We start from the raw sequence: 26,774 nt of genomic DNA, 5'->3' as shown, positions 1-26,774 counted from the left end.
TTTTTGGTAAAATATGAAGACCTATAACTATAAAGAAGGTTATTTTTTATTTTATGATGGTAAATAAATTGATATTTAATATAAAAAATTTTACGAAATTTCAAAATATCTTAATTTTACACTACAGGTTTCGAAGCGACTTAAAGACACAAAAAAAGTATCTTTAGTCGAATTAAAAATAAATAGTCGCAAATGTCGTTTATTTAATTTAGTGTTGTCACAAACATTTTATTTTGTATTTCACGAAGTTGAAGTCCACAACGTTGATCAACGAAAAAGGTTTTTTAATTTATTCTATTATTATATTTTTGTAAAATATACAACAATTATTATTATTAAAATATAAATAAAGCTCCCTTTTCAATACATTTTTTGACAGTATTGTTGCTTTATCCTTTTTTTCCTATTAATTAACACTTATTAAAAAACTTTTTTCGTTGATAAACGTTGTGGACTTCAACTTGGTTGTATTTCTCTGATCTTTCAATCATTTTTTAATTGAATTATTTAGAACTTGAATAATTTTGTTAAATAATTTAAATAATTCTTATTTGTTTTTTCAATAAAAGATTTTTAATTTAAAACCTTCTAAAAAATTTAATAATTTTTAAAAATTATAACATAACCCTTCTAAATTTCAATTAATTTCTACATTTTTTTAATTAAACTTCATCTCTAAATCTGTTTCTTTAAAATAATTTTCCGAAAGTTCTTTGAGAATTTAATTATTCAAATACAAAAATTAAATTTTTTATAATAATTGCAATTGTAACTATTCTTTTTTAAAATTATTAAAGTATAATATTTTCAAAAAATTATAATAAAGAAATCCTAAAAATAAATTTTTTAAAAATATTTTTAAAAAAATAATTTTTGAATGGTATAATAGTTTTTCACTTATATTACAATTAAAAAATTTCAAACAATTACAATTTGGTAAAATTTATTACAAATGATTGAATTTTTGAAAATTGAAATTGAATTTGAAAATTGAAAAATATAAAAGAAATTAATAAATTTTTTGAAAATTTTAATTAAAAATTTTAACCTGATTGTTTTCTCCAAAATGTTAAAAATGATTCTCAAAAATTTTAATTTTATTATTTATTGTACCTATATGGCTTTTAATTAAATTATGCTAATAATTAATTATTATTAATTAAATTTACTTAATTCTTTGCAATTTGTTTAGAATAATAATTAATTATTGATTTTAGAATAATTTTAAAAATACATAATTGAGTTCTCAAAATTTTTAATGAAAGTTAAAAATTATATATTAAAACATTTTTTAAGAAAGTGATTCTTAGAATTCTTTTTATTTCAATTTAAAAAAATTATTCTTGATAATTTTAATTACATGCTTTCGAAAATTCAAATATCTGTTAAAAACAGTTATCTACATTAAAATTTTATAGAAAAAATATTTTAATTAATAATAATAATTATTGTCTTAAAATTTATTTTAAAAATCTCAATTTACAAAGGAAGATTAAAAAAGAACTTAAACAGAAATTGTATAACAAGTTTTTAATTTCTTTTAATAGTTAAGAGTTTGTTTAAAAATTGTGATAAAGAAATATGCATTATTTGAATTTATTTTATCAATATTTTTCCAGGCAATGTCTAAAAAAATTAAAATTTTATTAAAAATTTTAATTCAAAAATGAAAATGGAAATTTTTTTAACAGAAAAAACAAGAAATTTTGTAAAAAAATTTAATTGACAAACCATTAATTTCTAAAAAAAACAGAAATTTGCTTCAAAATATTATACTATATTAAAATTTTTTTTTTAAAAAGATTCTTGGAATATTTTGACATTCTAGTTTTTAAAAATTAATTTATTTTCAACAACACATTTCCGAGAAATTAAATAGCTACAAAATAAATTAATTAATAATTGTTTAAAATATAATTTTTTAGAAATAGATAATGTAAAAAAAAAATTTTCAAAGCTTTTAATTGATAAAAATAATAATTCAATATTTAGGAGCCGAGAAGAACTCGCCAATCGCTTAAACGCCAGTCAAATAGCAGTCAGGTAGCAGTAACAAGACCAGAGTGCGTTGGCGCGTCAGGCGAGTTCTTACCGGCTACTCAATAGTAATATGCCTATTATTATTTGAAATGTGTTATTCGTCTATTTGTGAAAAAATTTGAAGTTTAAAACAAAAAATTTATTTAAAAAAAAATTCCAAACACAATTTAGCAGCACTCAAAAAATATGTAGAAATAAAAAACACTTTCTAGATCTGTTAGCTATAAATATACGAAAAATTGTAATATGTGTGCAGAGTTGCCACGCTTTGCTAATAGACCTTTTCATTTCAATTCGGAAGTCGCGAATGCGCCTGCGCAGCAACCATGACAGTTCACCAATTTTAAAAGTTTCGGCCCTGTTCTATTAACATGTGTTAAAACTTTACTTTTGCTCATGTTTTTTTAGAGAAAAGAAAATGTGTCCGGTGCAAAATTGGTATCAAATTTAAACATAAAAACACGCAGTTAAATTTGCAATTAAAAATATCACTGCAGTGCAGAAAACAGTCAACTAAAAGAAGAAAAAAGAGTTGGTTCCAGAGTGAGGTTATGTTTACTATATATTGACATATTGTTATTCGCTGATGAAATGTGAAAAACACAATAGTTACCTCTTTCACTTTTATTTAATGTTTTTATTAACGTTGCATGTAGAAATGCAAAAAAACTAAAATAAATTATTGATATTTAAAAAATAACTTATTGATAAAATAATTAATATATGCTCCGTCCTGAATTTTTTCATTAAATTTATTCCAGTATTTGTTATAATTATTATACTCCATTTTTATGCAACATATAATAATTTAGAACACTTTTTATAATTTTTTTCATATCTGAATAATGCAATAGCTGTAAATAGGGCCGAAACTTGAAACGGAACTTCAATTCCATATAACGCATGCGCAAAGAAAATAATTGAAATGAAAAGGTCTATTGAGAGCTGGATTCTATAACCGGCTCTTCGCTCGAACTCACGCAGAAGATAGTCCCTTCGTCAGTTATGTCATGAAAATTTAAAACTAAAAAAAAAGTATTTAAAAATTATGACGTTGTAGAGGAGAAAAAAATACATCTTTTTTCTATTTACAATTTTTTTCTAGAATGCCAGTTATTAATACTAAAAAATAAAAACTAAAAATTTTTTTTCTGAAAAATTAATTACCTTTTGATAAATATATCGTCATTTCTCAGTCAAATATTAATGAAATGAACAGATTTTTTTTAGGCTTGCACAATATACCTTACCGAAGCCCACAAGCCAAAGTAAAGTCCAAAAAACAAATTGTTTATTAATGATTAATTTTGAAAGTTGTTATTTACAACAACAGGAATTTCAATTTTCAACGAGAAAAATTATGCGACGAAATTTCACATTATGAAAACTTCTCGAGAGAAAGTTTTTCCTTTATTATTAAGGAAGTTTTTCCAAAAAGAATTAAACCGATTCGATGAGAAATAAAGAAAATAAAAGAAAAATAGCGAAACAGTATTTTCGTTCCCAGCGAAAACCCTGTTCGGCAGCCATGTTTGTCATATGACTTGTAACGTACGCACGCACACATTTCTATTTTACACAGCAGCGTGAGTGTGTGAGCGTGCGTAAGCTACGAGTCATATGACAAACATGGCTGCCGAACAGGGTTTTCGCTGCGAACGAAAATACTGTTTCGCTATTTTTCTTTTATTTTCTTTATTTCTCATCGAATCGGTTTAATTCTTTTTGGAAAAACTTCCTGAATAATAAAGGAAAAACTTTCTCGCGAGAAGTTTTCATAATGTGATATTTCGTCGCATACTTTTTCTCATTGAAAATTGAAATTCCTGTTGTTGTAAATAACAACTTTCAAAATTAATAATTAATAAACAATTTGTTTTTTTGGACTTTACTTTGGCTTGTGGGCTTCGGTAAGATATATTGTGCATGCCTAAAAAAAATCGGTTCATTTCATTAATATTTGACTGAGAAATGACGATATATTTATCAAAAGGTAATTAATTTTTCAGAAAAAAAATTTTTATTTTTTATTTTTTAGTATTAATAACTTGCATTCTAGAAAAAAATTGTAAATAGAAAAAAGATGTATTTTTTTCTCCTCTACAACGTCATAATTTTTAAATATTTTTTTTTTTTTGAGTTTTTAATCTTCATGACATAACTGACGAAGGGACTATCTTCTGCGTGAGTTCGAGCGAAGAGCCGGTTATAGAATCCAGCTCCTCAATTTCAAATTCCCTGACTTTTCCAGGTTAAGAAACTGAATTTTTCCAGATTTTTTAAACTATTTATATTTTGCAAATATTGCAAAATTGTCGAAGTGCGTAAGGCCAATAGGGCAGGAGTATAAAAAAAATTAAACAACTTAAAAAAGATTGTTATAAAATATGACCGACTGATAAAATAATTATTTTATATTATAAGAATATTGTTACCGTAACTTATTAAAAATTACTTTCATCACTACTATTCAATTATTGTTTTCTAGAATTTTTAACTAAATTTCTTCTATAAATACAATATTTTAAATAATTTTTCAAAAAGTTTTTTGAGTATTTTCTAATGCATTTGTTTACAATTCAATTTTATAAAATTTCAATTTTTAAGACAATCTTTAATTAAATATTTATTAGAAAACTAAAACTTCAAATAATTCCAAAAAATATCCACAATTAAACTTACTTAAAAAAATGAATTCTTTTAAAGAATTGTTCGTTAAAAATATTGAAAAATTTATATTTTCAAAGATTTTAATTTGAAACCTTTTCAAAATTCAATTACTTCCAAAAATTAACGCTATTATACTTTCTCTCTAAATTTAAATTAGCAAAAATTTTTACCTCTCATAAAGAATTTTATCAGCAAATTTTTAAATAGGTAATTAAAATTCTTTTGACGAATTTTAATAACATTTTTGAGTATAATTTCATTTTTCCAGAAATTGGATAAAAATTGTATTAAAAATAATTGAATCTGTATAAAAAATTTGATTGAATTGAGAAAATTTTTTTTACATAATTGAAATTTTGCCAAAAATTTTATTAAAATTTTTGAAAGTAATTGAATTTTGAAGAAAAATTTTATTATTTATAAAGACTTATAAAGATAATTGAATTTTTGAGACGAATTTTTTAAAAATATTTCTTTTTAAATACCTAATTGAATTTTTTTTGTCAAATTTTATTGAAATTAGATATTGAAAATAATTGAATTTTGATAAATTATTAAAATTAATTAAATTTCTACAAAGAATTTTATTTCATTAAAATTTATGAAAATAATTTGATTCTTTAAAGAAATTTAATTTAAAATGTATTAACAATAATACTTTAATTCTAATAAATAAGTTATAGGAAGGCTTTTTGAAATAATTGAGGTGTAATGCGCCATTTTAAGTAAATGGCGCGCAACACCTTTCTGCGATGAGTTTTATTATTTATGAAAATAATTGAAAAACTATAAAATTTTTTATTAAACCTTAAATGGGTTGCCACATTTTATTTCTGAAAATAATTCAATTATTGCGAAAAAATTTATAAAGCATTTGCCCAATGGGAAATTTACAACTGGCGGAGTACTGCGCCAGCACTGGCAGTACTGGCAGCTACGCTGACAGACAGCACTGTCATAACTCTGGGATGATAACGCTGTCTAACGCTGGCGAAGTACTGCCTGCCAGTGCTGCCAGACAGCGCTGGCGCAGCACTGGACCAGTGCTGGCTGAGAATATTGCCGCAATAAATGCCGTATTGTTATTAATTAGTCGTAAATTAATAATTATAAATAATTTAACAACAAATGGTAAATAATATTAATAAATAGTTATTATTCATAAAATATTTATCTTCTTAAAGAAATTGTATTAAAGATGGAGACTATAACAATTGATATAGTAAATGAAGTAGAAAAAAATTGTTTATAACATTTAAAAATTAAATAATAAAGAATTACAGTAAGTGTGCATTAGATTTTCATATTTTAGTACCTAACGATTGGAATCTAGAAATATCGCAAGCCTATGAAAATAAACAAAATTGCTGACGAGGGGAATCGAACCTACGACCTACGGACTGACAGACTAACGCTCTAACCACTATGCTAACGACACGTGTGTGCAGTAAAATTTTAATATCTCAGTATCATTCAGACATACAATTATTGAGTCAAAGATGAGAAAAAAATAGGGATACGTTAGAAATAATAAATTCAAATAAAATAAATTAAACTAAATTTTTAATAATTAAATTAAATTACTTTACTTATTGCATTTAACATTTTACGTAATTCTTAAATTACGTGGTAATTTTTTAATAATTTTTTATTCATATTATATTTTTTTATTTAATAGGAACCAAGTTATTATTAAGATTAAAGTTTAAATTTTGTTTATAATTTTAATTTGTTTAAATAATTTATTATTTACAAAATTAGACAATTGTGTTAAATTGTTATTATTAAATTTAATAAGAATAAAAAATGAACAACTGAAAAGTAAAATATTAATTTTTTTCAATAAATTTATATTTATAAACATTGATAAACTTTTTTTATAATTTTTTTCAAGTTTATGTCAAAAAAGCAACGTTGGCAAAGAGCGTTGTGAACAATTTTTCTATACTCAGCCAGCACTTGCCGCCGTGGCTTGTCCAAGCTTTGGCGAAACAAAAATTCTGTACTGCGCCAGCACTGATTGTCGAGGCTCGGCTACACTACGCCGAACAATCGTCTGAGTACTAAGCCAGTGGTGAACATCGGCACTACACTGGCATTTCCCATTGGGTGTAAATAATAGAATTCTTGTGAAATTTTGATTATTTATGAAAATAATTGAATGTTTGCGTAGAATTTCATTGAATTTTTTTCAATAATGGAATTCTTTTAGAAAATTGAATTATTATAAAAAATGGTAAACGTAACTCTTTTAAAATTGAATTAATTTTGAAATATTGAAGAAAAATTAGATTTTAATAATAAGCACAATAACTTTAGAAAACAATAATTTTCCAGGATTCCGATCAAAATTCCCTGATTTTTCGCGAAGTTAAAGTCCACAAAGTTTACCAACGAAATAAATTTATTAAATGCTTCCAAGTATTATTTTTAATTTTATATTTAATTGTAAAATAATTATTATCAAAATATAAATCTTTTATTTCTAAATATTTTTGTATCAATATTGCTGCGACATTTTTAATTAATTAACTAAGTGAAAAATTTTCTTTTGTTGATCAACGTTGTGGACCTCAACTTGGTGATTTTTCGAGGTTTTTTTACAGGGTTTATAAAATTCCCTGACATTTCCAGATTTTTCAGGTTGCATGGTAACCCTGGTGTGTGTATATTGTGGTTAATTTTCTGGAAGCAGGGCACTTTTGCAAAAGAAAATATTTGAAATTATGCAAATTTAAAATTTTTCGCTTGAAAAATATTAATAATTTATTTTTAATATTTATTAGTATCCATTTGAAAAATATAAGTTGGAATTAATAGTTGACTATAAACATTATGAACATCACAGAAATAATTATTCTAATTATTTCCATTTCTTTTTTAAAACAGAAAATTTTTATTTCTGTTAAAATATAATTAAAAAACACAAATTACATAATAATTTTTTTTATTTTTTTAAATACCAAGCTGTGCATTCATCCACTGAAACATACTATTAACTACTTCTTTTACAATTAGCTACTTTTTATATATATTTTTATTCTTAAAAATTTTAATAAAATTCTTTAAAACAATTCATTTCCAAAAACTGTTGGAGAATTTTTTGAAAGAATTCAATATTTTTGCAAACAATAATAAAATTTCTCGCTAATATTCAAACATTTTCAATATTTACTATGTTAATTAAATTTTTCAATGTAATTAAATTATTAAAAAAAAATTAAATTTAACACAAAAATTAAATTAATGTCATGAATAATAGAATTTTCTTAGGAATTTAACTATTTAAAAAAATTTATAAAATAAGTTCTATGCGAGAATTTAATTATTTTCATAAATAATAAATTCTTTACAACGTTACAAAATTTCGCAAAATAATTTGATTACTTTAAAAAATTTTTATCAAATATTCTTCGCTAATATTCAATTATATTTTCAAAAATAATAAAATTCTTGTTTAAAATTCAATTATAATCATGAATAATATAATTTTCAGAATAATTTTCATAATGTTTTTTGAAAAACTCAAATATTTGAAAAAATTTAAGAAAATTTTATGCAAGAATTCAATTATAATTAATAATAATGAATAATTTATTTGAAAATGGATTGCAGTAAAAATTTTAGATGATAATTAAATAATAAATGCGTTATAGTATGAATTTATAGAAATAGGTAAATTTCAAAAAACTTTTACATTAAAATTATTTAAAACTTTAATTCCCATAGAAAACGAAGTGAGTATTTATTTATTTTATTGAAAAAAATTATTCAACTATGAATAATTGAATTTCGGAATTGTGAAAAAACGAGTCTTATTTTGAAAATTTTTAATTAAAATCTATTAAATATATTTAAATTCGTATTAAAAATTAAAAAATTTTATTTGAATTTAATTGAAATAAATTTTATATTTAAAAAAAAATTTCTTTTTAGTTATTAAAAATTATTTTTAAACATATAATTTTTATGGAAATCATGAAAATACAAAATCAAATTTTTATGTTTTTGTGAATCGACTTAAATCAGTTTTTTAGTCGTCATACTTAATTTTTCGTTAACTACTTTTCACTACTTTTTCAGTCTAAAAGCTACTTTTTCCAAATTAATTATTGAGTTCAAAGGTTAAGATATTTTAGGTTTTTTTTTAAACTTTTTATGAAGAAATATGAAATATTCAAATTTATTTTATTAATTTCTCCAAACAATGACAATTATAATTAACAATTAATTATTAATTTATTATTTAATTTATAATTAATTATTAATTAACAATTATAATTTTCTTAAAGATTATTTTTAAAAAATATAAATTATAACAAATTTTTTAACAGAAGAAACTAAAAGTTTTATAAACAAATTCAAGTCGTTTTTCTTCCACACTATGTAAAAATTTATTGAAATTCTCATTTTTATTTCCAATTGAAAATTGTGATTTAAGAAATTGCATTTATTAACATTTTTTTCAATTTTTAATACACGAAATTTTGTTAAAAAAAATTGTAATTGACAAATAAAAATGGTGGATTTTTAATTTTAATTACTGTACATTCAAATACTTGAAAATTTGTTTAAAAATGATGATAAAAGTATGAATAGTTCTATTTTATTTTATTAATTTCTCAAACAATTACTAAAAAAAATTATTATTTTATTTTCTTAGAAATTATTATTCAAAATAGAATTTATAGAAATTTTTTTACAGAAGAAACTAAATTAAATTAAAAATATGTAGCAAAATAAGAAAAATTTTGAAACAAATGCGAGCCCGATTGTTGGAACGTGTGACTAGACGTTGACTGACACTACTTCCTGACCAAAACAAGAATTCTCCTTTTCTCAGAATTTAAAAGGATTGGAAAATACCTATCTCTTAATATTTCACATTGGCGGAGGTTTAAAAAAATTCTTCTTATTCAATTTTTTAATCAATTATTTATAAAAGAAAAAATTGTAAAAAGCACATATTGTTTTGGAAAGAAAAAAATTTTGTTCTTTCAGACATTAATTACAAACATAATGAACTAACCGACATAACATTTAAAACAAATTTTCTTTATTATTATTATTATTTATAAATTATATAGTGAATAAGTTTTACTTAAAAAAATGTTAAATATAATTAGAATTTAGAAGAGCTGCATTTGTAGTTTTTTTTATAAATTATTGAATTTCTGTAGGCTAAAAAATTGGTAATTTTTGAGAATTCTATTTCACAGGTAAAGAAATAATAATTTAATATTCATGTTAAAAAAATATTTAAGTTTCGAGTAATTTTACAATAAAAACTATTTACTAATAATGTATGAGAAACATTTTCTTTTGTTTTTGATTATATTTTAAGTGAATCAATTAATATAAAAAATGGCAAAATTTTCATTAAGTAATAAATAAATTTACTTACTTTTCTCCAAAATGCTGCGTTGAATTTTACCTCTGCTTCTGAGTCGACAGTATCCAAAAGAATTTTGGCAACTGATTCCAAAATTTTTCTCTCGGACATTTTTTAAAATAGTAAAAAACGAAAAAAAAATAAAGTAATTTAAATTGTAATAATAATAATAATAAAAATAATAATAATAATAATAATTTTAAATTAATAAAATAGTACTGATCACTTTCAACAGAAAAAAGTACACAAACACTTTTTTTTATCACTGAATAAATGATCAATGGAACGCGTCGCGTCTTTCTAGATGTTTCCACAGCCGCGTCAAAACATTTCCCACAAATTTGAATTCGCGGAAATCGGTCTGCCTATTCATTGGCTTCCGCAACTATGAGACATGGGAGTGGGGTGGAGAGAAAGGGGTGGACAAGAAGAAAGTGGAAGACAAGGTCGTGCGTTCCGGTCATTAGCATTGATTTGCATTCAGTGGTCAGTTCATAGTGGTGTGAAGGATTACCCCGATTATTCAATCGAACAACAATGGGTGGAAAAAACAAAGTAAGTTTTAAATATTAATTAAATATTATTATTATTTTTTTCCCAAAATTTACATAAAAATATTTTTCAAAAATTTACTTTTTGTACTATTTTTATTAATTTTTTTTTAAATCATGGATTTGTATAATAAGTATTACCAAGGTCAAGGAAGACAGGGATTGCAGGAAAAAGTCAGGGATTTTTAGTAAAAGTACTGGAAAAAATTGAATTTTAAAAATTCATGAAAAAACTCTGAATTTTAATGGTTTTTTTGTTTGCCTTGTAAACTGGGAAATTACAACGAATAAATTATATAATAAATAATTTTTACAATTTTCATAAATACGAGATTGATAAAAGAAATTTAGTTAAAAATACTAAAAAAAAAGTTAAATTTGGAAAAGTTACAAATAATTAAAAAATTTAAAAAAAAATTCTGTTCATTTCAATTATCTTTAAAAATAATAAAATTCTTCTCCAAAATTCAATTATGTTCAAAAGTTTTTAAAAAAATTCTCGTCAAAATTTAAAATATCTTTATAAATAAAACAATTCTTCTTCGAAATTCAATTATTTTTAAAACCTTTAATAAACTTCTTGGCAAAATTTCACAAGAATTCGATAGTTTACAAAATTTTTAATAAATTTCTTCGAAATAAATCAATTATTTTCATAAATAATAAAATTTTCCCAAGAATTGAATTATTATTTTTTTTAAATTCTCGTCGAAATTTAAATTACAGTTATAAATAATAAAACTCTTCTTCCAAATTCAATTATTTTTAAAAACGAATAAAATTCTTGTTAAAATTTCTCAGGAATTCAATAATTTATAAAAATTTTAATAAATATCTTTTTAAATAATTCAATTATTTGCATAAATAATAAAATACGAAGTTGAAGTCCACAACGTTGATCAACGAAAAAGGTTTTTTAATTTATTCTATTATTATATTTTTGTAAAATATACAACAATTATTATTATTAAAATATAAATAAAGCTCCCTTTTCAATACATTTTTTGACAGTATTGTTGCTTTATCCTTTTTTTCCTATTAATTAACACTTATTAAAAAACTTTTTTCGTTGATAAACGTTGTGGACTTCAACTTGGTAATAAAATCTCCACATGAGTTCAAATATTTAATATACAAAATTTCATAACAATATTCGTTAAATATCAATTATTTAAAAATATTTTTATAAAATTCGTCAATTATTTAAAAAAGTTTAACAAAGTTCTTTTTAGAAATTCAATTATTTTTATAAATAATATAATTCTTTACCGAAATTCAAATATTTTAAAAAATTGTAATAACATTTTTGTGAAATTTTTAAAATTATTTTCAGGAATAATAAAACTCATCGCAGTATTTTAATTAATGTTTAATATAATATTTTAATCAAATTCCTGGAAAAATGTAATTATTCTTAAAAAATTTATTAAAATTTGTCAAAAGAATTAAATTATTTAATAAAATGTTGATAAAATTCTTTATGAGAATTTAATTTTAACAAATATTCAATTATTCAATAAATTATTTATTTCTTAATTTAAATAATTGAATTCTTCTACAATTTTCTAATAAAAATTGATTAAACAGGGTTGCCACAGGTCAGGAAAAAATCAGGGATTATTATTAAAAGTACTGAAAAAAATTGAATTTTTAAAAATTCATGAAAAACCTCTGAATTTTGATATTTTTATCTTTGCCTCATAATCTATGGAATTACCACGAATTTTAATACAAAACCTTGAATTTTTTCTATTTCAGACAATAATTTCTTTTTAAATAACTTAATTTTTCAAGAACTATCGGAAAATTATGACTTATAAATTATTTAATGAATCATTTTTACAATGTCCATAAATACTAGATTGATAAAAGAATTTTTGTTAAAAATAATTTTAAAAAATTGAATTTTGGAAAAGTTACAACTAATTTCAATTATCTTTATAAATAATAAAATTCTTTAATATTCAATTATTTAGAAAAATGTTTTTAAATTCTCGTCAATATTTCAATTATTGTTAGAAATAATAAAATTCTTTTTCAAAATTGAATTATTTTTAAAAATTTGAATAAAATTCTTGTTAAAATTTCACAGGAATTCAATAATTCATAAAATATTTAATAAATTTCTTTGAAATAATTCCATTATTTTCATAAGCAATAAAATTTTCACATGAGTTCAATTATTTAATATACAAAATTTCATAAAATTTTTCGAAAAATATTAATTATTTAAAAAGAATTTTATAAAATATGTCGCATGAATTCAATTATTTAAAAAAAAATTAACAAAGTTCTTTTCAGGAATTCAATTATTTTTAGAAATAGTAAAATTCTTCACCGAAATTCAATTATTTTTATAAACTTGAATAAAATTCGTTTGGAAGAATTAAATTATTTTCAAAAGTAATAAAATTCCTCGTAAAAATTCAATTATGTTTTAAAATTTTTTAAAAAAATAATTCTTGTCAAAATTTTAATTATCTTTATAAATAATAAAATTCTTTAATATTCAATTATTTAGAAAAATGTTTTTAAATTCTCATCAAGATTTCAATTATTGTTAGAAATATTAAAATTCTTTTTCAAAATTCAATTATTTTTAAAAATTTGAATAAAATTCTTGTTTTGTTTAAAAAATTTCATGGTAATTTAAATTATAACAAAACATAAAGAAGGAGATCACTCCGAGTCTTCGACTTGGAGTTGATCTCCTTCTTTATGTTTTGTTATAATATTCTTAAAAATTGTTGAATTTCAAAAAATAATAAGGATTAAATATTTATTTAAAAAATAAATTAATGATGTTTTTGTATAATTTTACAATTAACAAAATTTGTAAATACATGAAATAGAAAATTTTTTTTGAATATCTATTAATTTTTAGAGTGAATCAGAATATTTTTTAGGGCCAGGGAAAAAGTGAAAATTTTGTCTGCAAATCAAGGAAAAATAAAATTAAATATTTGTGGCAACCTTGATATTTCTAATTATTAATTTTTCTGAAATTAATAATGATTTTTTAAAATGTCAACATATTTTTTTAAATCCAATTATTTATATAAAATGCAGTGCATTTTAATTCTTTGATTATGTTTGAATCATAAATAAACAAACAATATACACTTTTATAAAATATTTTTTTAAATCTTACAGCAAATAATTTTTGAAGATTTTCTTTAAATATTTTTAAAACACAAATTTTAAAAAGTTTTTTATTGAAAATAGTTAGAAATTTTTTTACACTGAATAATCAAACAATTTATTCTTAAATATTATTTATTTTTCTATCAATAATGTTAATCAATTTTAATAGTAAAATTATTATTCACAATTATTAACAAAATCGAATACACTTAATAAATTAAATAAATCTTTTAAAAGAATGTTTCTTATATATTAAATAAAAAATTTGTTTCCAGAAACCGTCAAATACGGGATACGCTTCAGAGGTGAAAACTGGATCCGCAACCAAAGGAAAGAATCCACCTCCTATTGTCGATGGTTCAGCACCTCCTGCTACTCGAGCTCCTGCTACAGCTACTCCAAGTCATACTATCACTGGTCAAGCACCTCCAGTCGCTTCTGGTCATCCTGTGGCTGGTTCAGCACCTCCTATAGCTACTGCAGGTCATCCTGGTACAGCACCATCCGTTACTGGTACAGCACCATTCGTCGCTGGCACAGCACCATCCGCCACTGCTCCAACACCATCATTCGCTGCTCAAACACCTCCAGCACTATACTCCTCACTTTTCAAGGCACCAAGTGCTCCAGCTCCTCCTGCCGCTGAAGGAACTGCTCCAGCACCAGCACCTTACATGACACCAACAGCGCAATACTACGCACCACCACCAGCACCTTACATGACACAACCAGCACAATACTACGCACAACCACCAGCACCTTATGCGGCATCAGCAGCTCCGCCAGCACCATATGCGGCACCAGCAGCTCCGCCAGCACCTTATGCGGCACCAGCAGCTCCGCCAGCACCTTATGCGGCACCAGCAGCTCCGCCTGCACCTTATATGGCATCAGCAGCTCCACCAGCACCTTATGCGGCACCAGCAGCTCCGCCAGCACCTTATACGGCACCAGCAGCTCCGCCAGCACCTTATACGGCACCAGCAGCTCCGCCTGCACCTTATGCGGCACCAGCAGCTCCGCCGGCACCTTATGCGGGATCAGCAGCTCCGCCGGCACCTTATGCGGGATCAGCAGCTCCGCCAGCGCAATATGCGGCACCAGCAGCTCCGCCAGCACCTTATGCGCCATCAGCAGCTCCGCCGGCACATTATGCGGGATCAGCAGCTCCACCAGCACCTTATGCGGCACCAGCAGCTCCGCCAGCACCTTATACGGCACCAGCAGCTCCGCCGGCACCTTATGCGGGATCAGCAGCTCCGCAAGCACCTTATGCGCCATCAGCAGCTCCGCCGGCACCTTATGCGGGATCAGCAGCTCCGCCAGCACCATATGCGGCACCAGCAGCTCCGCCAGCACCTTATGCGCCATCAGCAGCTCCGCCGGCACCTTATGCGGCACCAGCAGCTCCGCCTGCACCTTATGCGGCACCAGCAGCTCCGCCAGCATCATACTACTCTTCACCACCAGCACAAGACGCGGCACCGCCAGCACCATACCATTCATCATACAATTACCATTCATCACCAGCACAATACGCAACACCACCAGCACCTTACGCAGCTCCAGCACCTTACGCGGCTCCTCCAGCTCCAGCACAATATGCAACACCAACAGCACCTTACGCGGCTCCACCAGCTCCAGCACCATACTACCCACCAGCTCCAGCACCATACGCAGCATATCAAAATTATGCTGCGTATCCGGCTGCACCAACGGCACCACCTGGTGTTAATGAGTCGGCAACATGGAGCCAAGATGCGGTAAGAATTTCATTTAATTACTTTCAAAAATAATAAAAATTTCACAGGAGTTAAATTGTTTACAAATTTTTCAACAATTTAATTATTTGAAAATTTGTTAATGAAATTCTTTATGAGAACTCAATTTTAATAAATTTTAAATTATTCAATAAACTTTTTTTTATTTAAGTAATTGAATTCTCTCAGAATTTTCTAATAAAAATTGATTTAAAAATGAATTCTAGTTAAAATTTTAGATAATAATAATTGAATATTAAAAGCATTACAACATGAATTTTTAGAAATAATTCAGGGTTGCCACAGGTCTGGGAATTCAGGGAAAAGTCAGGCAAAGTAAAATTGGGCAGAGATTTTTAGTAAAAGTACTGAAAAAATTGAATTTTAAAAGTACTGAAAAAATTAAATTTTAAAAATTCATGAAAAACTCTGAATTTTGATGTTTTATTTGTTTGCCTCGTAAACTATGAAACTACCACGAATTTGAATACAAAACCTTGAATTTTTATTATTTCAGATAATAATTTCTTTTTACATAACTTAATTTTACAAGAACTATCATCAAATTATGACTTATAAATTATTTAATGAATCATTTTTACAATGTCCATAAATACTAGATTGATAAAAGAATTTTTGTTAAAAATAATTTTAAAAAATTGAATTTTGGAAAAGTTACAAGTGATTTCAATTATCTTTATAAATAATAAAATTCTTTAATATTCAATTATTTAGAAAAATGTTTTTAAATTCTCGTCAAGATATCAATTATTGCTAGAAATAATAAAATTCTTTTTCAGAATTGAATTATTTTTAAAAATTTGAATAAAGGATTTATTTTTTAATTTAAATAATTGAATTCTTCTAGAATTTTCTAATAAAAATTGATTAGAAAATGAATTACCGAATAATCGATTTATTTATTTTTTTTTTTTTGAAAATAATTGAATTATTGCAACGAATTTTATTACAATTTTTTCAAATAATTGAATATTTTGAGAAAATTTTTTTGTCGAAAAATCAGGGAAAAGTCAGGGAAAAATAAAATTAAATATTTGTGGCAACCCTGTAATTAAATTTTGAACAAGTTTAAAATTAAAATCTTTGAAAATTTGTATTTTTCATACTTTCAACAAACAATTCTGTAGTATTAAATTTTTTGGAAAAGTTTAATTGCGTATTTTTTTTAAAATTATTTGAAGTTTTTATTTTCTAATAGATATTTAATTGAAGATTTTCTGAAAAATTGAATTTTTGTAGAATTGAATTGTAAACAAATGAATTTGAAAATATTCAAAAAACTTTTTAAAAAATTATTTAAAATATTGTATTTATAGAAGAATTTCAGTTCAAAATTCTGGAAAACAATAATTGAAGTGAAATGATGAAAGTAATTTAAAAAAAGTTACAGTAACAATATTCTTATAATACAAAATAACTATTTTATCAGTCGGTCATATTTTATAACAATCTTTTATAAGTTGTTTAATTTCATAAAGTTTTAAAATAAAAATGTTTGAAAATCTTAATTCTTGTGGAAAAATGATAATGACTAATTATTCAATTTTGCAAAATATAAATAGTTTTAGATTAATTGAATTTTGAACATATTTCAAATTAAAGTCTTTGAAAATTAGTATTTTTCATACTTTCAACTAACAATTCTGTAGAATTAATTTTTTTGAAACAGTTTAATTGAATTTTTTTAAAATTATTTTAAAATAATTGATTTTCAGAGAAATATTAGTTAAAAATTATAAACAATAATTGAATTGATTAACTCGATCATCTTTCTCATTATAAGTTGTCGAATTATTTCAAAAATGTTTGAATTTAAAATTTTTGAAAATCTTAATTCCTGTGAAAAAATATTAATTGAATATTTATTTTAAAAAATTTATTGGTGTTTTCAAATAATTTTACAATTAAATAAATTCGTAAATAAATGCAATAGTACAATTTTTATTATCTGAACATTTTGATAATTAAAAAAAATTTTGTATACATTTCCTTTTATTTTTTTAGGAAAGTGGAGCAAGTCGTGGCCGCGGATATCGTGGTCGAGGATACCGTGGACGCGGAAGGGGTCGAAGGGGGTGGAAAAACTTCGGAAGAGGAGGAAATTCGCAGTATTTCAATTAAAAAAATATTTTATTATTATTATTACTCTTAATCTCTGTATATTATATTTAAATATAATATAAATTATATATTAAATACACTTTATATAAAAACAAAATATTATTGTTTAATTATTTTTATTAACAATTAATGCTTAAGCATGAGAAAATTCTCTACTTTGCTGTCTTTTTTGTATACTTCATAAACTACGAAATTACCACGAATTCTAATAGGGTAACTGCACCAATTGCCGAGGGTGCACCAATTGTCGAGGATCGTAATTTTCTTTTTTAGATAAATAGTATAATATATAATATTTAAGAACAAAAAAAATTTCTAAATAAACTTTGTATTTTCAACTGTATATTTATATATTCAAATTTCGTAGCGATTCTACTAAAATAATTATTTAATTAATATTATAATTCACTGCCGTGAAATTTACTCGAATCTCCATTTTCCTAATACTTCAGATTGATTGAAACAGATTTTTAGAAATCCAAATTAAATGTATTTATAATCACTTTTTGTAAACAAAATTATTATTATACGTTTGTACAAGAACTAAATTAATTTTGTATCCATGTTTTTTGGTTTAAAAAAATATTCAATATTTTTTAAAAGCAAATCATCGGTATTTGGTTCCTTTTTTTTGACAGTTCCATTTTTCGAGGTAATGGCTCGAAAATTGGTGTAGTCACTTTTTTCGCTGATGCACCATTTATCGATGGTTAAGTGTTTATTTACTAAACGTCAAACATAAATGCCAAACATTTATAGGTACAGAGAAAAAGAAAAAAAATGCTCCAAAAATTTACAACCAACAGAAAATAATCAACCAAAAAAACGAGGAAGACGGAAAAAAAATTAATAAAAAAAATGCATTATTTAAAACTAAAAAATTTTGTACTATAGTTTAATTATAATTAACCATTATATTTACAGTTCGTAATAAAAGTTTATTTTATTTGTTTACAAATTTAATGTGATTTAAATTAATTTATTTTTTCAATTAATGTCTGATTAACAAAATTGATTTAATTTAATTAACTTATTTATAAAAGTATAAAAAACAGTTAAATAATTTTCTGTCCTGTATCATCTACTATAAAAAAAGGTTTTTTATCGATATTATAAATTATTCAATTATAGTTAAATAAATATATTTGTTTTCTGGTAATGTTCTATAATATTTTTATCGAAAAATAAATATCTACTCGATTTTTAAATATCTGTACAGGTTAATTGTTAGGTTATATTGGGTTATATGTTTAAAAATGTCATACCCTCGACAATTGGAACAGACGCTCGAGAAATTAGAACAAGACCATCGACAAATGGTGCTTTTGCTCGATTGACATTTAAATATATTTTTTGCTTAACAATTTAGTTTATATTAAAAAAATAAATATGAATATTAAACATTATTAGATCCTTCGTCCAAATATGCAAAAATCAAATTTTAAGGTGCATTTACTTCCGAGAAAAAAAATGTCAAAGTCAAATGTTGCCTAAAACCCTCGACAATTGGTACAGTTACCCTATAAAACCTTTAATTATTTATTTTTTTAAATAAAAAATAAAATAAATATTTTCATAAATAAAAAAATTAAAATGGGTATAAATAATCAATTTAATTAATTTTTTAATAAAAATTTCACAGGAATTCAATTACTTACACAAATAATAAAATTCTTTTTATGAATTGAATTATTTTTAATACAATTTTAATCAAATTCCTCGAATTCTTAAAAATTTTATTACAATTCTTCGAAAGAATTCAATTTTAAGAAATATTCCATTCCTCAAAAAATTATTTATTTTTGTATTTAAATAATTGAATTTTTGTACAATTTTCTAATAAAAAATTATTTAAAAATAAATTTAAGTTAAAATTTTAAATAAGAATTAAATTTTAAAAGTATTATAGTATGAAATTTTTGAAACAACTGAATTTTAAAAAGGTTTTAAATTAATGTCTTTGAAAATTTAAAGTTTTCATATTTTTAATTAACAATTTTGTAGAATTAAAGTTTTTGGAAAAGATTAGTTAAATTTTTTCTTTAAATTATTAAAAAATTTTATTTATTAATTTATATTTAATCAAAGAATTTTCGAATAAACGAAATTTAAAAAATTTAACTGTAAACTAATGCTTTGAAAATTTTGAAAGAACTTTTTTAAACATTAAAAGTAATTCATTCATTTATTCATTTAAAGAAGTATTTTAGTTCAAAACTTTTAGAAAAAGTTATAGTAACAATATTCTTATAATATGAAATAATGATTTTCTCTATCAGTAATCTATAATTATTTAAAACATGAAAAAATTGATCTTTCACTTGGACTAATCTATATCTTCACGTTTTTTAATAATATTCATTTAAGTTCTTCAATTTCAAAACATTTGTAGTTGAAATTTTTGAAAATCTTAATTGTTATTGAAAAATAATGAGTAAAAACTAAGTTGTTGACGTTTCCGAAGAATTTTACAATTAAAGAGATTCATGAAAAAAAAAGTTCTAATATATCTATAATAGAACATTTTTTCAGTAGCTAATCATTTTTAAAGTGAATCAGAATATTCTTTAGGGTCAGGAAAAAAGTTAAAACTTTGCCTAGGAATAAAGAAAAACAAAATTAAATTTTTGTGTCAACTCTTTAGAAAAGTTAAATTTTACGCATTTTTAGAAGTATTCAAAAATGACTTTTCCTCTTTTCAATTAATAAAAAAATATTAACTATTAGTAAAAATTAAATGTATTTTTTACTAAGTAGATATAACTATTTCAGTAAATAAATTTGTAAAACAGTTTTATCGATTTTTAAAAAAACAATTTAATCAACAGTATTTTTTATTTTTTTAGAATTAGTAAAATTCTACTAACAAATATTAAAAACTCACTAATTGCTAGTAAAATTACATATTAAATCATAGTTGACGGTAATTTTAACGTTGATATTAAACTTCTCGGGATAATAAAGTCCTAGATGGCGAACTTTCAGAATTTCAACGTATTCGCTCAGTGATCTTTAATGACCATATTCGGTAAAATTCAATGTAAAAAAATTGTTGATAGGTGTTCAAACGATGATTAAATATTTCTCAGGGTAATCAGGTCCAAGATGGCGGACTTCCGGAAGCCGAAATTTGATGGAAATTGTTCAGTGAACCATTCTTAACAATCCCTGAAAGTTTCGCTGAAAAAAAAATTGGTGGTGGGTGTTTAAACGATGATTAAATATTTCGCGGGGTAATCAGGTCCAAGATGTCGGACTCGCGGAAGTCGAAATGTGTTCCAAATTGTTTAATGACCTGATTTAAACACATCCTAAAAGTTTCGCTGAAAACAAAATTGGTGGCGGGTGTATAAACGCAGATTTAGTATTATTTGAGGTTATTAATTCCAAGATGGCGAAAATGCAGAAGTCGCAATTTGTTCGTAGTTGTTCAGTGAGTGTTTCTTAACATTCTCTGAAAATTTGGCTGAAAAAAAATTTGTGGCGGGTGTATAAACGAAGATTTATAATTTTTTAAGGTTATTAATTCCAAGATGGCGGACTTGCGGAAGTCGAAATTTGTTCGAAATTGTTCAGTGAGTGTTTCTAAACATTCTCTGAAAATTTCGCTGAAAAAAAAATTGGTGGCGGGTGTTTAAACGAAGATTTATTATTTTTTGAGGTTATTATTTCCAAGATGGCGGACTTCCGGAAGTCGAAATTTGTTGGAAATTGTTCAGTGAACCATTCTTAACAATCCCTCAAAATTTGGCTGAAAAAAAAATTGGTGGCGGGTGTTTAAACGGAGATTTAGTATTCTTTGAGGTTATTAATTCCAAGATGGCGGACTTGCCGAAGTCGACATTTGTTCCTAATTCTTCAGTGAGTGTTTCTAAACATTCTCTGAAAATTTTGCCGAAAAAAAAATTGGTGGCGGGTGTTTAAACGCAGATTTAGTATTTTTTGAGGTTATTAATTCCAAGATGGCGGACTTGCGGAAGTCGACATTTGTTCGTTATTGTTCAGTGAGTGTTTCTAAACATTCTCTCAAAATTTGGCTGAAAAAAAAATTGGTGGCGGGTGTTTAAACGAAGATTTAGTATTTTGTGAGGTTATAAATTCCAAGATGGCGGACTTGCGGAAGTCGAAATTTGTTGGTAATTTTTCAGTGAGTGTTTCTAAACATTCTCTGAAAATTTCGCCGAAAAAAAAATTGGTGGCGGGTGTTTAAACGCAGATTTAGTATTTTTAGAGGTTATTAATTCCAAGATGGCGGACTTGCGGAAGTCGAAATTTGTTGGTAATTCTTCAGTGAGTGTTTCTAAACTTTCTCTGAAAATTTTGCCGAAAAAAAAATTGGTGGCGGGTGTTTAAACGCAGATTTAGTATTTTTTGAGGTTATTAATTCCAAGATGGCGGACTTGCAAAAGTCGACATTTGTTCGTTATTGTTCAGTGAGTGTTTCTAAACATTCTCTCAAAATTTGGCTGAAAAAAAAATTGGTGGCGGGTGTTTAAACGAAGATTTAGTATTTTGTGAGGTTATAAATTCCAAGATGGCGGACTTGCGGAAGTCGAAATTTGTTGGTAATTCTTCAGTGAGTGTTTCTAAACTTTCTCTGAAAATTTCGCCGAAAAAAAAATTGGTGGCGGGTGTTTAAACGCAGATTTAGTATTTTTTGAGGTTATTAATTCCAAGATGGCGAAAATGCAGAAGTCGCAATTTGTTCGTAGTTGTTCAGTGAGTGTTTCTTAACATTCTCTGAAAATTTGGCTGAAAAAAAATTTGTGGCGGGTGTATAAACGAAGATTTATAATTTTTTAAGGTTATTAATTCCAAGATGGCGGACTTGCGGAAGTCGAAATTTGTTCGAAATTGTTCAGTGAGTGTTTCTAAACATTCTCTGAAAATTTCGCTGAAAAAAAAATTGGTGGCGGGTGTTTAAACGAAGATTTATTATTTTTTGAGGTTATTATTTCCAAGATGGCGGACTTCCGGAAGTCGAAATTTGTTGGAAATTGTTCAGTGAACCATTCTTAACAATCCCTCAAAATTTGGCTGAAAAAAAAATTGGTGGCGGGTGTTTAAACGGAGATTTAGTATTCTTTGAGGTTATTAATTCCAAGATGGCGGACTTGCCGAAGTCGACATTTGTTCCTAATTCTTCAGTGAGTGTTTCTAAACATTCTCTGAAAATTTTGCCGAAAAAAAAATTGGTGGCGGGTGTTTAAACGCAGATTTAGTATTTTTTGAGGTTATTAATTCCAAGATGGCGGACTTGCGGAAGTCGACATTTGTTCGTTATTGTTCAGTGAGTGTTTCTAAACATTCTCTCAAAATTTGGCTGAAAAAAAAATTGGTGGCGGGTGTTTAAACGAAGATTTAGTATTTTGTGAGGTTATAAATTCCAAGATGGCGGACTTGCGGAAGTCGAAATTTGTTGGTAATTTTTCAGTGAGTGTTTCTAAACATTCTCTGAAAATTTCGCCGAAAAAAAAATTGGTGGCGGGTGTTTAAACGCAGATTTAGTATTTTTAGAGGTTATTAATTCCAAGATGGCGGACTTGCGGAAGTCGAAATTTGTTGGTAATTCTTCAGTGAGTGTTTCTAAACTTTCTCTGAAAATTTTGCCGAAAAAAAAATTGGTGGCGGGTGTTTAAACGCAGATTTAGTATTTTTTGAGGTTATTAATTCCAAGATGGCGGACTTGCAAAAGTCGACATTTGTTCGTTATTGTTCAGTGAGTGTTTCTAAACATTCTCTCAAAATTTGGCTGAAAAAAAAATTGGTGGCGGGTGTTTAAACGAAGATTTAGTATTTTGTGAGGTTATAAATTCCAAGATGGCGGACTTGCGGAAGTCGAAATTTGTTGGTAATTCTTCAGTGAGTGTTTCTAAACTTTCTCTGAAAATTTCGCCGAAAAAAAAATTGGTGGCGGGTGTTTAAACGCAGATTTAGTATTTTTTGAGGTTATTAATTCCAAGATGGCGGACTTGCGGAAGTCGACATTTGTTCGTTATTGTTCAGTGAGTGTTTCTAAACATTCTCTCAAAATTTGGCTGAAAAAAAAATTGGTGGCGGGTGTTTAAACGCAGATTTAGTGTTTTTTGAGGTTATTAATTCCAAGATGGCGGACTTGCGGAAGTCGAAATTTGTTGGTAATTCTTCAGTGAGTGTTTCTAAACTTTCTCTGAAAATTTCGCCGAAAAAAAAATTGGTGGCGGGTGTATAAACGAAGATTTATAATTTTTTGAGGTTATTATTTCCAAGATGTCGGACTTGCGGAAGTCGAAATTTGTTCGTAGTTGTTCAGTGAGTGTTTCTAAACATTCTCTGAAAATTTCGCCGAAAAAAAAATTGGTGGCGGGTGTTTAAACGAAGATTTATAATTTTTTGAGGTTATTATTTCCAAGATGGCGGACTTGCGGAAGTCGAAATTTGTTGGTAATTCTTCAGTGAGTGTTTCTAAACATTCTCTGAAAATTTCGCCGAAAAAAAAATTGGTGGCGGGTGTTTAAACGAAGATTTAGTATTTTTTGAGGTTATTAATTCCAAGATGGCGGACTTGCGGAAGTCGAAATTTGTTGGTAATTCTTCAGTGAGTGTTTCTAAACATTCTCTGAAAATTTCGCCGAAAAAAAAATTGGTGGCGGGTGTTTAAACGAAGATTAAGTATTTTGTGAGGTTATAAATTCCAAGATGGCGGACTTGCGGAAGTCGAAATTTGTTGGTAATTCTTCAGTGAGTGTTTCTAAACATTCTCTGAAAATTTCGCCGAAAAAAAAATTGCTGGCGGGTGTTTAAACAAAGATTAAGTATTTTTTGAGGTTATTAATTCCAAGATGGCGGACTTGCGGAAGTCGAAATTTGTTGGTAATTCTTCAGTGAGTGTTTTTGAACATTCTCTGAAAATTTCGCCGAAAAAAAAATTGGTGGCGGGTGTTTAAACGCAGATTTATTATTTTTTGAGGTTATTAATTCCAAGATGGCGGACTTGCGGAAGTCGACATTTGTTCGTTATTGTTCAGTGAGTGTTTCTAAACATTCTCTCAAAATTTGGCTGAAAAAAAAATTGGTGGCGTGTGTTTAAACGAAGATTTAGTATTTTGTGAGGTTATAAATTCCAAGATGGCGGACTTGCGGAAGTCGAAATTTGTTGGTAATTCTTCAGTGAGTGTTTTTGAACATTCTCTGAAAATTTCGCCGAAAAAAAAATTGGTGGCGGGTGTTTAAACGAAGATTTAGTATTTTTTGAGGTTATTATTTCCAAGATGGCGGACTTGCGGAAGTCGAAATTTGTTCGTAGTTGTTCAGTGAGTGTTTCTAAACATTCTCTGAAAATTTCGCCGAAAAAAAAATTGGTGGCGGGTGTTTAAACGAAGATTTAGTATTTTTTGAGGTTATTATTTCCAAGATGGCGGACTCGCGGAAGTCGAAATTTGTTCGTAGTTGTTCAGTGAGTGTTTCTAAACATTCTCTGAAAATTTCGCCGAAAAAAAAATTGGTAGCGGGTGTTTAAACGCAGATTTAGTATTTTTAGAGGTTATTAATTCCAAGATGGCGGACTTGCGGAAGTCGAAATTTGTTGGTAATTCTTCAGTGAGTGTTTTTGAACATTCTCTGAAAATTTCGCCGAAAAAAAAATTGGTGGCGGGTGTTTAAACGCAGATTTAGTATTTTTTGAGGTTATTAATTCCAAGATGGCGGACTTGCGGAAGTCGAAATTTGTTGGTAATTCTTCAGTGAGTGTTTCTAAACATTTTCTGAAAATTTCGCCGAAAAAAAAATTGGTGGCGGGTGTATAAACGAAGATTTATAATTTTTTGAGGTTATTATTTCCAAGATGTCGGACTTGCGGAAGTCGAAATTTGTTCGTAGTTGTTCAGTGAGTGTTTCTAAACATTCTCTGAAAATTTCGCCGAAAAAAAAATTGGTGGCGGGTGTTTAAACGAAGATTTATAATTTTTTGAGGTTATTATTTCCAAGATGGCGGACTTGCGGAAGTCGAAATTTGTTGGTAATTCTTCAGTGAGTGTTTCTAAACATTCTCTGAAAATTTCGCCGAAAAAAAAATTGGTGGCGGGTGTTTAAACGAAGATTTAGTATTTTTTGAGGTTATTAATTCCAAGATGGCGGACTTGCGGAAGTCGAAATTTGTTGGTAATTCTTCAGTGAGTGTTTCTAAACATTCTCTGAAAATTTCGCCGAAAAAAAAATTGGTGGCGGGTGTTTAAACGAAGATTAAGTATTTTGTGAGGTTATAAATTCCAAGATGGCGGACTTGCGGAAGTCGAAATTTGTTGGTAATTCTTCAGTGAGTGTTTCTAAACATTCTCTGAAAATTTCGCCGAAAAAAAAATTGCTGGCGGGTGTTTAAACAAAGATTAAGTATTTTTTGAGGTTATTAATTCCAAGATGGCGGACTTGCGGAAGTCGAAATTTGTTCGTAGTTGTTCAGTGAGTGTTTCTAAACATTCTCTGAAAATTTCGCCGAAAAAAAAATTGGTGGCGGGTGTTTAAACGAAGATTTAGTATTTTTTGAGGTTATTATTTCCAAGATGGCGGACTCGCGGAAGTCGAAATTTGTTCGTAGTTGTTCAGTGAGTGTTTCTAAACATTCTCTGAAAATTTCGCCGAAAAAAAAATTGGTAGCGGGTGTTTAAACGCAGATTTAGTATTTTTAGAGGTTATTAATTCCAAGATGGCGGACTTGCGGAAGTCGAAATTTGTTGGTAATTCTTCAGTGAGTGTTTTTGAACATTCTCTGAAAATTTCGCCGAAAAAAAAATTGGTGGCGGGTGTTTAAACGCAGATTTAGTATTTTTTGAGGTTATTAATTCCAAGATGGCGGACTTGCGGAAGTCGAAATTTGTTGGTAATTCTTCAGTGAGTGTTTCTAAACATTTTCTGAAAATTTCGCCGAAAAAAAAATTGGTGGCGGGTGTTTAAACGATAATTTAGTACACCTCTATGTAAGAGGGTGTTTTCGATCCTGGCGCTCTGAGCACTCTGAAAGAGCAAAAAGGTTCTCAACTTCAGTTTATGATTTTTGTGTATTGCACATGTGAAGTCAGCTTAAGGTTTAACCCAACCTAA

At 26.4% G+C, this 26,774-nt stretch overlaps 1 protein-coding gene across 1 annotated transcript; it reads left to right on the top strand.

The window, feature by feature from the left end:
* The first annotated feature begins 10,359 nt into the window (after nucleotides 1-10,359).
* On the top strand, nucleotides 10,360-17,699 carry LOC122503259 (extensin-2-like). The gene is made up of 3 exons (XM_043613733.1): nucleotides 10,360-10,657; nucleotides 14,073-15,560; nucleotides 17,583-17,699. Exons 1-3 carry the CDS (start codon nucleotides 10,640-10,642, stop codon nucleotides 17,697-17,699), a joined length of 1,623 nt encoding a protein of 540 aa, XP_043469668.1. The 5' UTR covers nucleotides 10,360-10,639.
* The last annotated feature ends 9,075 nt before the right edge of the window (nucleotides 17,700-26,774 follow it).

The sequence above is a fragment of the Leptopilina heterotoma genome, unplaced genomic scaffold (genome assembly GCF_015476425.1).
Source record: "Leptopilina heterotoma isolate Lh14 unplaced genomic scaffold, ASM1547642v1 Lhet_251, whole genome shotgun sequence".
In the NCBI taxonomy this organism is placed as follows: domain Eukaryota; kingdom Metazoa; phylum Arthropoda; class Insecta; order Hymenoptera; family Figitidae; genus Leptopilina; species Leptopilina heterotoma.
This window is presented reverse-complemented; position numbering and strand designations above follow the sequence as displayed.